General features: G+C 42.9%; 1 protein-coding gene across 4 annotated transcripts in view; it reads right to left on the reverse strand.

The window, feature by feature from the left end:
- Positions 1–7,788: 7,788 nt before the first annotated feature.
- Positions 7,789–14,003, reverse strand: part of LOC105490526 (piwi like RNA-mediated gene silencing 1) — a 34,591-nt gene continuing 28,376 nt past the window's right edge. For 3 of the 4 annotated variants that reach the window (XM_011756252.2, XM_011756254.3, XM_011756253.3), the window contains exons 19-21: positions 12,813–12,938; positions 8,795–8,942; positions 7,789–8,636 (exon numbers count right to left, since the gene is read on the reverse strand). In XM_011756252.2, coding sequence (XP_011754554.1) covers positions 8,520–8,636; positions 8,795–8,942; positions 12,813–12,938 — 391 coding nt within the window. In that variant the 3' untranslated portion in view covers positions 7,789–8,519. Of the gene's footprint in view, positions 8,637–8,794; positions 8,943–12,809; positions 12,939–14,003 lie in introns of those variants that run through there. The other variant, XM_071070794.1, reaches the window with a different exon arrangement.

A 14,003-nucleotide genomic window follows, 5' to 3' on the forward strand; every position in this document is an offset into this window, starting at 1 on the left:
GTGGGCGAGGGCAACACATGGGAACTCTACCTTCTACTCAATTTAACTGTGAACCTAAAGCGTCTCTAAAAAATAAAGTCTAGTAAAAAAACAGAAGGCTCATCAGACTTGCTTCTTAGCTCTACCTAAGGCCTACTTTGTTTGGCTTTGTTAAAATCAAATGATGAGCAAATGGAGGTGCTAGACACCCCAACAAGAGAGACTTTCTCCTGCACATAATCAACAGTAACGTAACTGAAAGAAAGGAAGGTCCTCAACGTGTGATTCTGTGTTACTTAAGGCCCTTTCATCCTGAGAACTACCTTCACTCCTCCTCCACTTTTTGGGGAAGATATAACCCAGGGCAACTGGAATTTGGACAAGTATAAAAAAAGGTATGTGACATAAGCAATCAGCTAACAACATGCCTTCAAATGGGTCAGACTAATACGGTGTCATCCTTAAATGTAAAATCATCTAGAGTTTCTCCTTCCTCAACCTACTCCCTTTTTTCAAAGGAGAAGGGATATTCCACAGAGTTCTTTGCTCTCCCCTCCACCGTGACACCTTATGGTCTTCTTGGATTCAAAGGCTCAGCAATTTCCCCTCCTTTACTTCTAGGCAGGATGAAACCAGGTTCATGATGCTGGTCTTTTTTTTTTTTTTTTTTTTTTCCAGTTTGAAATTAATAGTAAAAATACAAAACTAAAAAAAAGTTGGGGGGTGGGGTGCAGCAAGGTTGCTAGAATATATCCAAACCAAACAATGGTTACTGCTTGGATGGGAACTGGGATTAGGGAGTTGAAGGAACTGTCAAGGAAGCACTTTGGTTTATTCAATGTTGTTTGAATTTCAATAAGAAAAAAAATTTGTACAAGTCCTTTATTTGACAAATGTGTGAGTGCCTGCTATGTGCCAATAAATTTTAAAAGAATGAAGAAAAAAGGCAATATTTATAGATACCAGTACCAGGTACAAATGAAGTCAACTGCCAAACTTACATTAAAATAAGTCTATCCCACTCTATAGCAAATTAAACAGCTAAGGAAGATACTTTTTTCTAAACACCATTCCAAACGTTGTTTGGCAAACACTGCAAGTCAGAACACAAATCAAGAACTTTGGCAGCCTTTTTTGACAATTACATTTTCAACCATGCGTGAAGCACATCCAAGAGCAGGAAGTGTTAAGTCCTCACCAGATGGTTCTCCCCCACCACTGGACTTTCAAATTCAGTTGTACAAACATCTTCTCTTTGAATGATACTTAAGAAAGGAAAACAGCAAGCCAGAAACTGGAAGGAATATTCACAGTGTATATCTACAACAAAAGATTTGTATCCAGAAGACATAAACAATGTTTACAACTCAATAAAATACCTTCAAAATGTGCAAGAGATCTGAACAGACATTTCATAAAAGAAGTAAGAATGGCCAACATGTAAACAAAAAGATGCTCAGTATCATTACTCACCAGGGAAATGCAAATAATAACCAAAATAAGGTAGATTACATACCCAAGAGATGACTAAAATTAAAAAGACATACATCAAATACTAGTGAATACTGGTGGATCAATGAAATCTCATGCATTGTAAAGAAAAAGGGAAAAGGGCATAAATACTTAGAAAACAGCTTGTTAGCTTTTCATGAAGTTGCAGACACGCTTCCCATATAAATCCAGCAATTCCACATCTATGTATCAGCCAGAGAAATGCAAACATACATCCCCACACAAAATCTTCAACAGAATTTTTCATGATAGTCTGTCTACTATATTAGCCAAAGAGTGGAAACATCCAAAATACCCACTGACTGATGATGGATAAACAAATGGCGAACTAATCACACAGTCGAATACCACCCAGCAAACAAACCACTTACACAGATGCACACACTCTGCTTTAAAACACCAGTCAGACCACAAGAAGGCAGACACAAGAGTGCACGCTACATGGTTCCCCAGGTGAGAGTCCAGAGCTGGCAGAGGCAGGTCACTGCTGCATCTGGTCCAGGTGGGAAGGGCTGCTTGCCAAGGGGCAAGAAGGAACCTTTGTGGGAGGAAGGGCAGAGGCATTCTCTAAAGCTTGATGGTGGTAGTAGATCCAGGGGTATAGACATTTGTCCAAACTCATTACAACACTGGATTCATTTGCTTCATGTAAATAAACTATACCTCACTACAGTAGATTTAAATCAAAAGCAATGGCATGTAAGTTGGGTCACAGAGAATGGCATTGAAGTGTAGATTCTTGCACTGTCCAGAAAGAAGGTACATATACGACTCCTGCTCTCCACTTCACAGGGCCTGGGACCAAATGGGAAGGGTTGGCCTCTGATGGAAGGTGAAAGCGAGCAAATCACTAGGCCACATGCAGCCCCCAGGCCCCAGACCAAGGGCAAAGAACCTGCTTGTGCTAAGGCAGCTCAGGTCCTGCCACAGCCGAGGCTGCAGGGCCCCACCAAAGGGCTCCTTTCCTGCCTCCAAATCACACCCTAACATTGCACTTATGCCACATGGGTGCGGACATGGCCAGGACGGATTGGACCTACTCCTCCAGGCACCCATGAAGAAAACCACCCAATGCCAGCAGAGCATCTGGTGATCAGATGCAGCTGAAGGTGAGATTTAGAGTCCAGGTTTCTCGAAAGCCGGGTTGCTTTTTTCTCTGTCTGGATGGTCCCACCTCTCTGCCTGGTGTAACTTACATCCCAGGGGAGATTTCCAAACATATCCACGCCCAGGTCTCCATCTGAGATTCCTCTGTGAACGCGTGTGCACTGACATTAGGGGTTGCTAAAGCTAAAGCTCTCTGGTGACTGTCATGTGTACCCAAGGAGTGAGGATCACTGTTGGGGCAGAGTCCTTCAACTTTAATATGCCCAGGAAATACTAGGGGCTGTTTTTCTGAATTGTGGGCATTAGTTATTCATCTATCCATTCAATACATATTTGAGAACCTGCCATATACTGGGGATCATCTAAATTGGGAAGACAAAAGTGAACAGAACACTCGAGAATCCTGGCCCTCATGGGCTCAGCATCTAGCGGGAGATGGGTAAGAGAAAAGGTAAGCGAGGCACTATGCTAATGATACCAGTGAAGCTGGGGAGGAAAGGGGAAGGGTAGGTCTCTAGGCTGCACGCTTACGGAGCATGGTCACAGAAGGCTTCCTAGTGCTGGTGCCATTTCAGCCCAGACCCGAAGGAACACATGGGAACTGGGGCTCTGAGCATGGCAGGCAGAGGAAACCAGGCAGAGGCGCTAAGGCAGGAGAACGGAGTCTCCTGTGAGCAGCTGGGATGACACAACATGGGAACCTGGCAACGACTCTGTGTTCTTGAGATGGGGATCCACAGTGGGACTGTAAGCAGATGTGTGACTGCATCGCTGTGACTACTTTGCTGAAAATGGACCAAAGTCAGGGCAAAGGCAAGAGCGGAGACGTGGGTTTGGAAGGCGAGGCTGACAGGATTAGTGGACAGGTGCTCATACTGTGGAAGTGAAGCTGACAAACCTTACTGAGAACCTGAGGTGTGCTATCAGAGATGACTCCAGGATGGCTCCCAGGTTTCTGGCCTGAATGAACATTTGGAAGGATGAAGTTCTGATCCATGGAGCTGGACCATGGCTGCAGGAAATCACAGTTTAATTTTGAGCATAATGAGACACCTATTCAACCAGAGGTTGTCGAATGTGGTCTGGAGACCCCTGGAAATCTCAGACTCTTTTGGAGTTCTGCGAAATCAAAATGATTTTTATGATACTGAGAGGTCACTTTTCGATGGCACTCTCACCCTCCCTTAAGCATACACGGTGTTTTCCAGAGGCCACACGACATGTGCTGACGGTATCATTCTGACAATGGAATAGGGGCCTGCATGTTTTTAGATGTTTTAATTTTTAACCTGGTAATTATCAACAGATACAACTCACATAAAATCTCTGTGTCCTCAGTAATTGAAGAGTGTCAGGCAGTTCTGAGACCAAGAAGTCTGAGCAGCCCGTGTCGGACACCCAGAGGGAGATGTCTAGGAGACAGCTGATGGTATGAGTGTGGAGTTCAGGGAAGAAGCTGGATCTGGAGATGTGGTCTGGGAAGCATCTTTACAGAAATGAGTCATGAGTGAAATCACCAACAGAGGAAGAGCAGGAAGAGATGGGACGCTGGCAGAGTCTGACGGCACGTTTAGGCCTTAGGAAGACCAGGAAGAACCAGTAAGAGACTGAGAAGGAGCAGTCAGGTGTGGGGAGCCAAGACAGCATGGTGTCCCGGAAGCCAGGCAGAGGATGTTTCCAGGAGAAGAGGGGACACCATGCCAGGCGTGCAACAGGTCTGACTGGAGGATGGCCAGGAATTGAGCAGCTGGCACTGGATTCAAGAGCAGATGAGGAGGAAAGAAGTCCAGACAACATAGGAGTTTTAAGGGAAAGAAATGCAACAGTATTTAAGGGGCAGTGGGGCCCAAAAGGCTTTTAGTTTTTAACATAAAAAAATGACACCAGTTCTGCAGGTTGGGAATGAATAGGAAAAGAAAAATACTAAAGAGGGAAACAAGGAGAGATGAGATTACAAAACAACGTCCTCCAAAAATGAATGTCTTCTGCCCAAGCAGGTGGGGTCTGCCCTGGCCGAGAACAGACAGTGCCGCCACACCACCAGGCTGCAGAGCGAACGCGGTTCCCGCCTGGATTTGTAGTGAAACAGACAGCAGTTGAGAATGAGGAATGAGGAGGGAGGTGGTGGTGGTGCAAGCAGACGAGGTATGAAGAACATCGGAGAGCTGTGGAGCCAATGGCTAGACATACACGTATTCACAGCATCAAATGCCTGATTGTGATCATGAACTGAAATACAACAGTTACACGGGGTTGTGTGCTTTTCTCCAGCCATGTTTATTTGCACAGGAACAGGCAAGTAGGCAAAAAGTTGGACTTCACTGGTGCGTTTTAGCTAAGAATTAGAACAAAAGCAGCACAGGACAGTATGAGCAAGCCAGGAGCTTGGATCTGCGAGGAGGAATGTGAGCTCGGGGAGCATACAGTGACAAAGGGAGGGCAGCGGCTGACGTGATCTGGTCAAAGTAGATTCAAAGCCGAGTGGTTTCTTTTTTTGCGGAGGCCAGGGTGTCTGGAAGTATCAATGAGGAGCAAGAAGGACACCCACCTCACCCTCCGGGCCTCGCCGAGAGGACGAGAAGTGTAGGAGAGACAACGGCAGCACTGTGAGTGTCCTGGGAGAACGCCACGTTTGTTAAAGGGAGATGGAAAGAAACTGCCGCCCAGAGGCTGTTGAGAATAAACTCCAGAGAACACAGGAAAAGCTGAGGAGCAGGGGATGGTGTCAAAAAAGAGACTGCAAGGAGCTCCTCAGAGATGAGTCTGAAATATGAGGGATCACCTGGAGCTTTGGCCTTGTGGAAAGAGCCCAGGGATGGGGCATGCCATTGGTCGTGGGGTCCCCAGGCATGGGAGTGGGAAGGCTGTGACGGACGAGGGCAGAGCGCTGGGCTCAGCAGCACGGAGTTCTAGGTGCCCACTCGACTTCTGGCAGCACGGGGTGCTTGAAGGGGCAGCTTAACTCAGAGCGTAGAGGCCACGGAGCCTCCTTTGAATGGTGGCCTAGAGAGAAGAGTCATCTTACTCCAAGTGCAGGGATCCCTCCTGGCTACTTCTGAAGATTTTACAGTTTCTCTATTGTACCCAATGGATTTTTTAAATCATTGGGTAGTAGTAACGAAGGTAAAGAAAACTAAACCTAGCTTTTGAAATCTTGTATCTGAATGACAATACCAATTACACAAACTTTAATTAAGCTTTTACTTAAAAATGTACAAAATATCTGAAGACTCGTATCATAGTATCAGAATGGAACTGCTGTGAAAAACACTTTCTACTGGACTCTGAGGACAGCGCCAGAGCTTTCACTGTGTGTGAGCCGCAGGTTAAGGAGATGACTGTGAACCTCCTGCAGGACTTAGGGAATGCGTGTAAAATTGCTAAATGGAAAGCTTCAGTGAGTGTCACATTTTTGAGTTTTGAGGGAAAAGTCCTGTATACCCAGAAAAGAGTGGACAGATTTCCTACAGGCATGCACTTTTGGGGAACCACCCACCAAATCCCTGGGGTTCCCTCAGGAACCGCCAGGTGGACTGTTCAGACGAAGCTTGGGGAAGGGAGAGCCTGAGGTCAGCGTGTGTAACGCTACAGCTTTTAGACGTCCCACTCAGATACGCACATCCCGTTTGAAAGAAGAAATTGGGATTTCATGGAGTCTCTGCTTTCTTCTTTGTGAGTGCGGCAACAAATTCCGACAGTGCTCCGTGTCCTCGCTGTGGCTCAGACATCAACCTAGACTCTGTCACCTCATGCAAGAGGTCTGTCTGATGAAAACCACAGCAGAGGCATAGCCAAGACAGAGGTTAAGGAGACCCCTTTCAACCAGCATTTGCCAAGAGTGCCGGGCCAATCGCCTGGGACTCGTTTAATAGATTGTGCACCTGGCCTCTCCCCTGAGGGTTCTGATTCCTAGGTATGGTTTGGAACCCAGTCTGTGTTATTACAAAGCAAACCAGGTGATGTCTAACAGATGATCAAATTGGGGAAGCGTTACCTGGGATGATGAGAAAGTCAAGAAATACCCCTTTTTTGGCTTAAAATAACTTCAGCCAGTTTTCTGTCCCTTTCAACTAAGTCTTCCTTGATATAATGGGGGTCTTTGGACAACAGCAACTTTTCCAGAATTATCACATTTACCAATTTTTTCATGGTTCTCAAGACATTAAATTCTTTTAACTTTAAGGCAGCGCTTAAGACCTGCTAAGAATGAGCTTTTAAGACTTATGTAACTGACTAGCCACAAAAATCCATAAATAAAAATTAACACCTCAAATTAATATTTTCCAGTCGTATAATTAGACTTCCTTATGTTCCTTAATGCTAGGACAACCTTAAGCAACTTCTATCATTGAAATGTTTGTCTTTGGCATTCTGTTGAAAGGTCACACTCTCCCGTGTTTCTTTTCTTCTCATGCTTAGAAATCGAACAGGTTAAGGAACCTGGGCTACTTGCCCAGAACAATGTTAACAACAGTTAAGAGCGCTACGAACTAAAAGGAAAATAAAATGGTTTTCATTCATAATATGTTAATGAGGCTAAATCCAGAATGAGACCGTGTGCCACAAAGGTAAGACAACTTGAGTGATCTGCATTTGTTGAAATTACAGTTCCAGGGACTCGCGTATCGTCAATAAAGCTTACGCGCACCACATCTGTAAGCAATGTTTAGAGCGTTCCCAGGATTTACAATAATTCGTTCATTTTAAGCCTCTTTGCAAAAGTTCCTGAGAATTCCTATAAATATGTAGACATAAAAAACTACAATTACCAACTTCACAACACCACAGACTTCTGAGTCTGTACTTCCTTGTAAGCTGTGGATACCCATTCTTACTCTACAAATATTGGAGGTGGCAGCATTTCCTTAAAGAATTTTACTCTGACATTAAAGTTCCTAAGAGACACTAATTGAGCTTTTTTTTTGAGACAGAGTCTCACTCTGTTGCCCAGGCTGGAGTGCGGTGGCGTGATCTCGGCTCACTGCAACCTCCGCCTCTCAGGCTCAAGATTCTCCTGCCTCAGCCTCCTGGCACCACACCCAGCTAATTTTGTATTTTTAGTAGAGATGGGGTTTCACCATGCTGGTCAGGTTAACTGAGCTTTTATAAATGGAACTGTATGCACTTTTAAAAATAAATGAAAAGAAAATGCACATACTTTCAGTAAAACAAGAATTACAGTTATTCAAATAAAGTGACAATCACATCAATTTTATTTTATAACAAATAGAATCATGTCCCACTTCCAAAACAAAATAAATAGTAATGTTAATATAGAGATTTACTACTGGCCTTTTTTGTTAAAGAGTCTTAAAATGTTTCTTTGGACAATTTAAAAATTCTCAATCTTTTTTTTACTCCCATACAACCTAGCCCCCTGCCAAATAAAAATTAAGCATATTTTCTCCTATAGTTTGTGTATAGGTTATGTAATAGTACCTTTTATCTTTTAAGATATGAGATGAAACCCTACCTATGACTGTAGTGAACATCCTACTTTATGCCTCTTATCTCCTTTAAATTCAAAATAGGTATTTCAAAAATAAAGTTAATATAGGTTTACAAGTAGGACTAGCTCACTCCTGAAAGTACTTTTAAGTAAATCTCCAAACACATTTCAAATACTCTCAGAGAGTCTGTTTATATTACAAAGTATCTTATCCACATTTCTTCAAAATAAACAAAAAAACCTCACAAAACATGAGAAACAAACAAGAAGATAAAATATAAAATCTTAATTTTTACCTATAAAATAAGGAAGCCAGTGAATAGCAATGCTAGAAATAAAATGCGAGATCTCCTAATTCCCTTCCCAAGTTTCATCCAGAAAGACAACAGTTAAAAAAAAGTAAATAAGAGCTTAAAAGAATCCCAAAGTTATCATTTTGAAAAGGAAAAGCAGCTGCATCTTCTTCTGCAGGTTAGAGGTAGTAAAGGCGGTTTGACAGTGACAGATTTGGCTCTCTGTGAATACTCTGGCCAACAAGAAAAGCCAGCTTGTGGGCGTACTGGCAAGGAGCAGGAACACGAATGACACCCTTTAGTGGAAGGAAAAAAAGGTTCTATTACTCTAGATTTCGCCTCTTTCAATTGCAAATCTCAGTATTAACCCTAAAAGTCTTTTAAACCACAGCTATTTCATTTTGAAAAGGGAATCTCCTTTATTCGCTAAACATCAACAAGTAGAAACACTTACTGGCCAGTTATAATAGATGTGACACAGCTTGTAAGTCAACCGCTGTATGTGGTCCGGCTTCAGGCCGCTGTTGTCATAGATGACGTTGTAATGTGTGGGAGAAACACTGCCACTTCTCACAGCCTGGCTCACAATAAAAAAATCATACCTGGAATTACAGAAAACACATGGATGTATTGAAAACTGAAACTAGGATGATTCCAGTTTCTGACAGTGAAAAGCTCTGTACTACTCTTCAGTGTAAGTTACCAGAGTAACCTCATCTCTTCTCACGCTGTAACGTGTTTCCTTGAAGTCCAGGCGCGTGTTATTCATGAACCATTTGGGACTGTTTATGTGTGAATGATGTTTATCGTAAAGATTATGATTTTGATTTTAAATATCTGTCATGATGCCTCCCAGCAGAACCAAGCTTTTCATATGGGTGGTAATAACTATGGCATACTTGGCTAGTTCCTGTTTTCTACTCCCACCCCCAAACCATGTGACTGAGCCTTCAGACTCCGGAAGCACAACCTGTGGGGCAGTGAGTCAGTCGAGCTTCAGGGACTGTTACTCCCCAAACATGCTTTTACCACGGAACCTTGTCCCCTCTTGCTGTTCCCATTGTTATTGAACAAAAATATAATTCATTTTAATTCCCAGGAATTTAATGCAAATCTTCAAGAGGAAGGGAACATGAAAGAATATAAACTAGTATAGGACCAAATGGAAGAACAAAAACCAAGCATAGCCATCCTTTGGGAATTGGTTCCAGGACCTCCTGAGGATACCCAAATCCTCGGATGCCCAGGTCCCTAACATAAAATGATGTTGTCTTTCTATAACCTCCCATATACTTGAAAGTATCATCTTTAGATTATAATTCCTAATACAATGCAAATGCTATGTAAATAGTTGTTTTACTGTATTGTTGAAGGAATGACGACAAGAAAAAGTCTGTACATGCTCAGTACAGACTTTTTTCCAAATAATTTTGAATCCATGGTTGCAGGACCTACAGATATAGAGAGCCGCCTGTAGTACAAAGATGAAGGAATACACATTAGATTTTTTTTTTCATTTTCTTGGTACCAATAAAATATCAATCCAGAGATATTGTAATTTGACCCAATAAAGATTTAAGGAAATTAACCCTGCAATTTATTATGCCCATCGAAACTCGTGAAATCAGGACAGCAGAACTGATCTACAACAGACTGCACAGCTACTTTTTCAAAGAATGAGGAGTTAAGAAATGTTAAACGAGTTGTTCAGAAAGAACAGAGAAATCATGCCAGGGCTGGACTCCAAGCCTGGCTTCACGGCTTAGGCACAAACCATTTGCAGTGCTGGTGATTAGAGATGACTTTGGTGGTCATTAAGAGAGGGCTTCTCAGCGGCGACAAAAGCAAAAATTGACAAATGGGACCTAATTAAAGAGTGTCTGCACAGCAAAAGAAACCATCATCAGAGTGAACAGACAACCGACAGAATGGGAGAAAATTTTCGCAATCTACCCATCTGACGAAAGTCTAATATCTAGAATCTACAAGGAACTTAAGCAAATTTACAAGAAAAAGAAGAAACATTACAAAGTGGGCAAAGGGCAAGAACAGACACTTCTCAAAAGAAGAAATTTATGTGTCCAAGAAATATACACAAAAAAGCTCAACATCACTGATTATTAGAGAAATGCAAATCAAAACCACAATAAGATATCATCTCACACCAGTCAGAATGATGATTATTAAAAAGTCAAGAAAAAACAGATGGCAAGGCAGAGGAGAAATAGGAATGCTTTTACACTGTTGGTGGGAATGTAAATTAGTTCAACCATTGTGGAAGACAGTGTGGCAATTCCTCAAAGATCTAGAACCAGAAATACCATTTGACCCAGCAATTCCATCGCTGGGTATATACCCCAAAAAATATAAATAATTCTATTATAAAGATACATGCACATGTATGTTCATACAGCACTATTCACAATAGCAAAGACATGGAATCAACTCAAATGCCCATTAATGAGAGACCGGATGAAGAAAATGCGGTACATATACACCACGGAATACTATGTAGCCATACAAAGGAACAGATCATGCTCTTTGCAGGGACATGGATGATGCTGGAAGCCGTTATCCTCAGCAAACTGACGTGGGAACAGAAAACCTAACACCGCATGTTCTCACTTATAAGTGGAAGTTGAACAATGAGAACACATGAGCATGGACGGGAATAACACACACTGGGGCCTGCTGGGGGACAAGGGGGAGGAAGAGCATCAGGATAAATAGCTAAAGCATGTGGGGCTTAACACCCAGGTGATGGGTTGGTAAGTGCAGTAAACCACCATGGCACACGTTTACCTACGTAACAAACCTGCATGTCCTGCACGTGTGTCTCGGAACTTAAAATAAAACTAAAAACAAAACAAATAGTGGGCTTCTCCAGGTGTCCGAATTGCATCAGTAGTTGCTACATTTTAATAATATCTAGTGAAAACTCATGACTTTTTTTATACTTCATTATTCAACTGGGATTTTGCCCAATTTGTTTAAGGTAGTTACTATCTTCAGGCCAATGTCACATCTGCGCTTTGGTATTCATAGTAGTAGTAATGTTGGAAAGCATCGGGGGTCGTTTTGAATGGTGAAAGAGAATCCTGCAGAAATGAATTTGCTATGTTAATATCTTAGCCTTGTTTTGTCTTTCTAGCCAATTTTTTCCCAATAGGTTAGAATCCTTCTGAGCCAATGCCGTAACATCTGTCTGAGAAAAAGACAGAAATCCAAGATAATGTATTTCACAATAAAAATTTCTCTCCACTGTCAGATAACACAGCAGACTAGATAAGACTAAACTCTGTATGCTATTATCCTTTTCCACCTAAAGTCACTATAGTTTTGCCTCATTCACCCAAGGTTCACACAGGAAAAGTGTTCCCCATGTCAACTTTGCATACAGGCCGAGACTATTCTGTTAAAGTCGCCTTCCTCACAAAGGTTCCAAAGCACCTATGTGTAAAAACAGAAGCTCTCCCAACGGTTTGCTCTCCTGAGGAGAGAGTTAACTTAGAATGACTGATGGGCTGCCATCACGAACGTGCTCACCGCATTGACACCACCTCCCACAAAAGGGTTTTTGAGGAACTCACTAAAAATGGAACAAGTTTTGGCTGGGCACGGTGGCTCATGCCTGTAATCCCAGCACATTAGGAGGCTGAGGCCAGTGGATCACTTGAGGCCAGGAGTTTGAGACCAGCCTAGCCATCATGGTGAAACCTCGTCTCTACTAAAAATACAAAAATTAGTTTGGCATGGTGGTGCGTGCCTGTAATCCCGGCTATTCAGGAGACTAAGGCACGAGAATTCCTTGAACCCAGGAGGTAGAGGTTGCAGCGAGCTGAGATTGTGCTACTGCACTCCAACCTGGGGAACACTGCGACTCTGTCCCAAAAAAAGAGGGCCAAGTTTCCTGACTTTACCACTGAATCCTCCTCCTGTGCTACTAAGGCCATTTCCCGGTGCCCGCCAGTGCCCGCTGGAAGCTCCGGCTGGCATTCTGCTTTTCTCACGGTCGGTGAGTGCGGCTCCCGGCTGCACACAGCAGCTCGGCGCAGCAGCCACTTTTCTCATAAGCACCTCTGTCTCAGATAAAACTTCTTGACCTTTAGAAAACTAAGTGTATTACAAATCTAAACATTTTTTACTAGAAAACAGTCTGTGGATAGGTTATGTATTTAAAAAATACAAAAGCAATCTACAGAAGCAATTCTTAATCTCCACATATGTAGTAAATACCACAGAAAATAATCCTCTTCCCCCAACAAAAAACTGTACTTGGAAACCTCTGATCAGACGCTAGGAAACCATGGGCTTTATTAACTATGTTTGACCAAATTAGTTGAAAAAATTAATGTTTATAAAAAATATAAGAACAAAAGTAAACTGTATTAAAACTGGTAAAGCATAGGGGCCATGCTAAAGAAACCACCACCAAGGAGAAAACAAGCTTCAGCTCATCTCACGGAACTTACCATTCCGGTCTGGTAACCTCTACGTCAATGACTGTTCCAGGCAGTGGATTCTGAAGTCTTCCTCCAGACTGAGCGAAAAATCTGGCATTCACTCTTTTCTTCACCACAATTACCGTTAGTCTAGGGCTTAAAAATGATGACGAATGTAACTACATTTAGCCAGTCATCTTTTCAGGGCACTCATTCATTCAGGTGTTCACATGCTCCGTGTAAACAGGGACACACCCCTCCTGGGGCGTATCACCTGTCCAGGTTGTGGAGAAGGATCAGGATTTTACTCTTGACAGGAGTAAAGACCAGGGATAAACGGTAAGAGGGAAACCAAACGGCACCTGTGTCCGGTGACACGCGGTCATGTAGATGGTTTATCCACAGACCAAACACGTTACATACCTATCACACCAAAATGTGAAACCCAGCATGTCTCCAAAATTCAGTTTATAGCAGTCTTCAGTGGGCGTTTTCTACCATGTAGAAAATATAATACTAACTCTAGAATCTTTGCTAGGTAAGTGGATTTAAGTAGTGCTTTTCAAAATTACTGGTTCCCAATATATCAGGGGACACACACACACACACTCTCACACATACATACTACATATTCATATACCTTTTTCAGGAGTAGCTGCTTCATTTCATATTAGTGTTTCACTGGAGTCTCAAATGACATTTTGTGCAGACCCTAGGACAGCCCCATACTCCTTGGCCTACCACATGTCAGATGCATCCATACTAGAGGATGCCCTTTTCAGCCATCTGTCCCCACCTGGGTTCTTCAGGCGGCTCTCCTGTGTCACGGTTCATCAGGCTTCTTGGCCTGGACACATCTGTGCACGCTCAGCTGTCCTCGCTGGCAGATCCCTGGCCCTTCTGCCATGCCCTCTGACCCTGCTGAGAGCAGCCCTGCACTGTGTGGTCTGCTTGAGTACCTTTCACATCCTTCTCCACCCGCTCCTCCAGGCTCACTTCAAATCCTTCTGAAGCAGCCACACTTGTACACACATAATCCACATAGTTAATCCACGAATTAGAACAGGTAGTAATTAGAACAGCGCTGCCAGGTAGTAAGCACTAGATAAATATAATTATTAGCACCTCCATCTCCAATTACCACGTTAGTTCCTTAAGAGGGCAGATACACTTGATTTCCAGCACTGGGAAGCAGAGGGTTTTATGCAGTATGGACCTAAG

Source organism: Macaca nemestrina, chromosome 10, assembly GCF_043159975.1.
Source record: "Macaca nemestrina isolate mMacNem1 chromosome 10, mMacNem.hap1, whole genome shotgun sequence".
Lineage (NCBI taxonomy): Eukaryota > Metazoa > Chordata > Mammalia > Primates > Cercopithecidae > Macaca > Macaca nemestrina.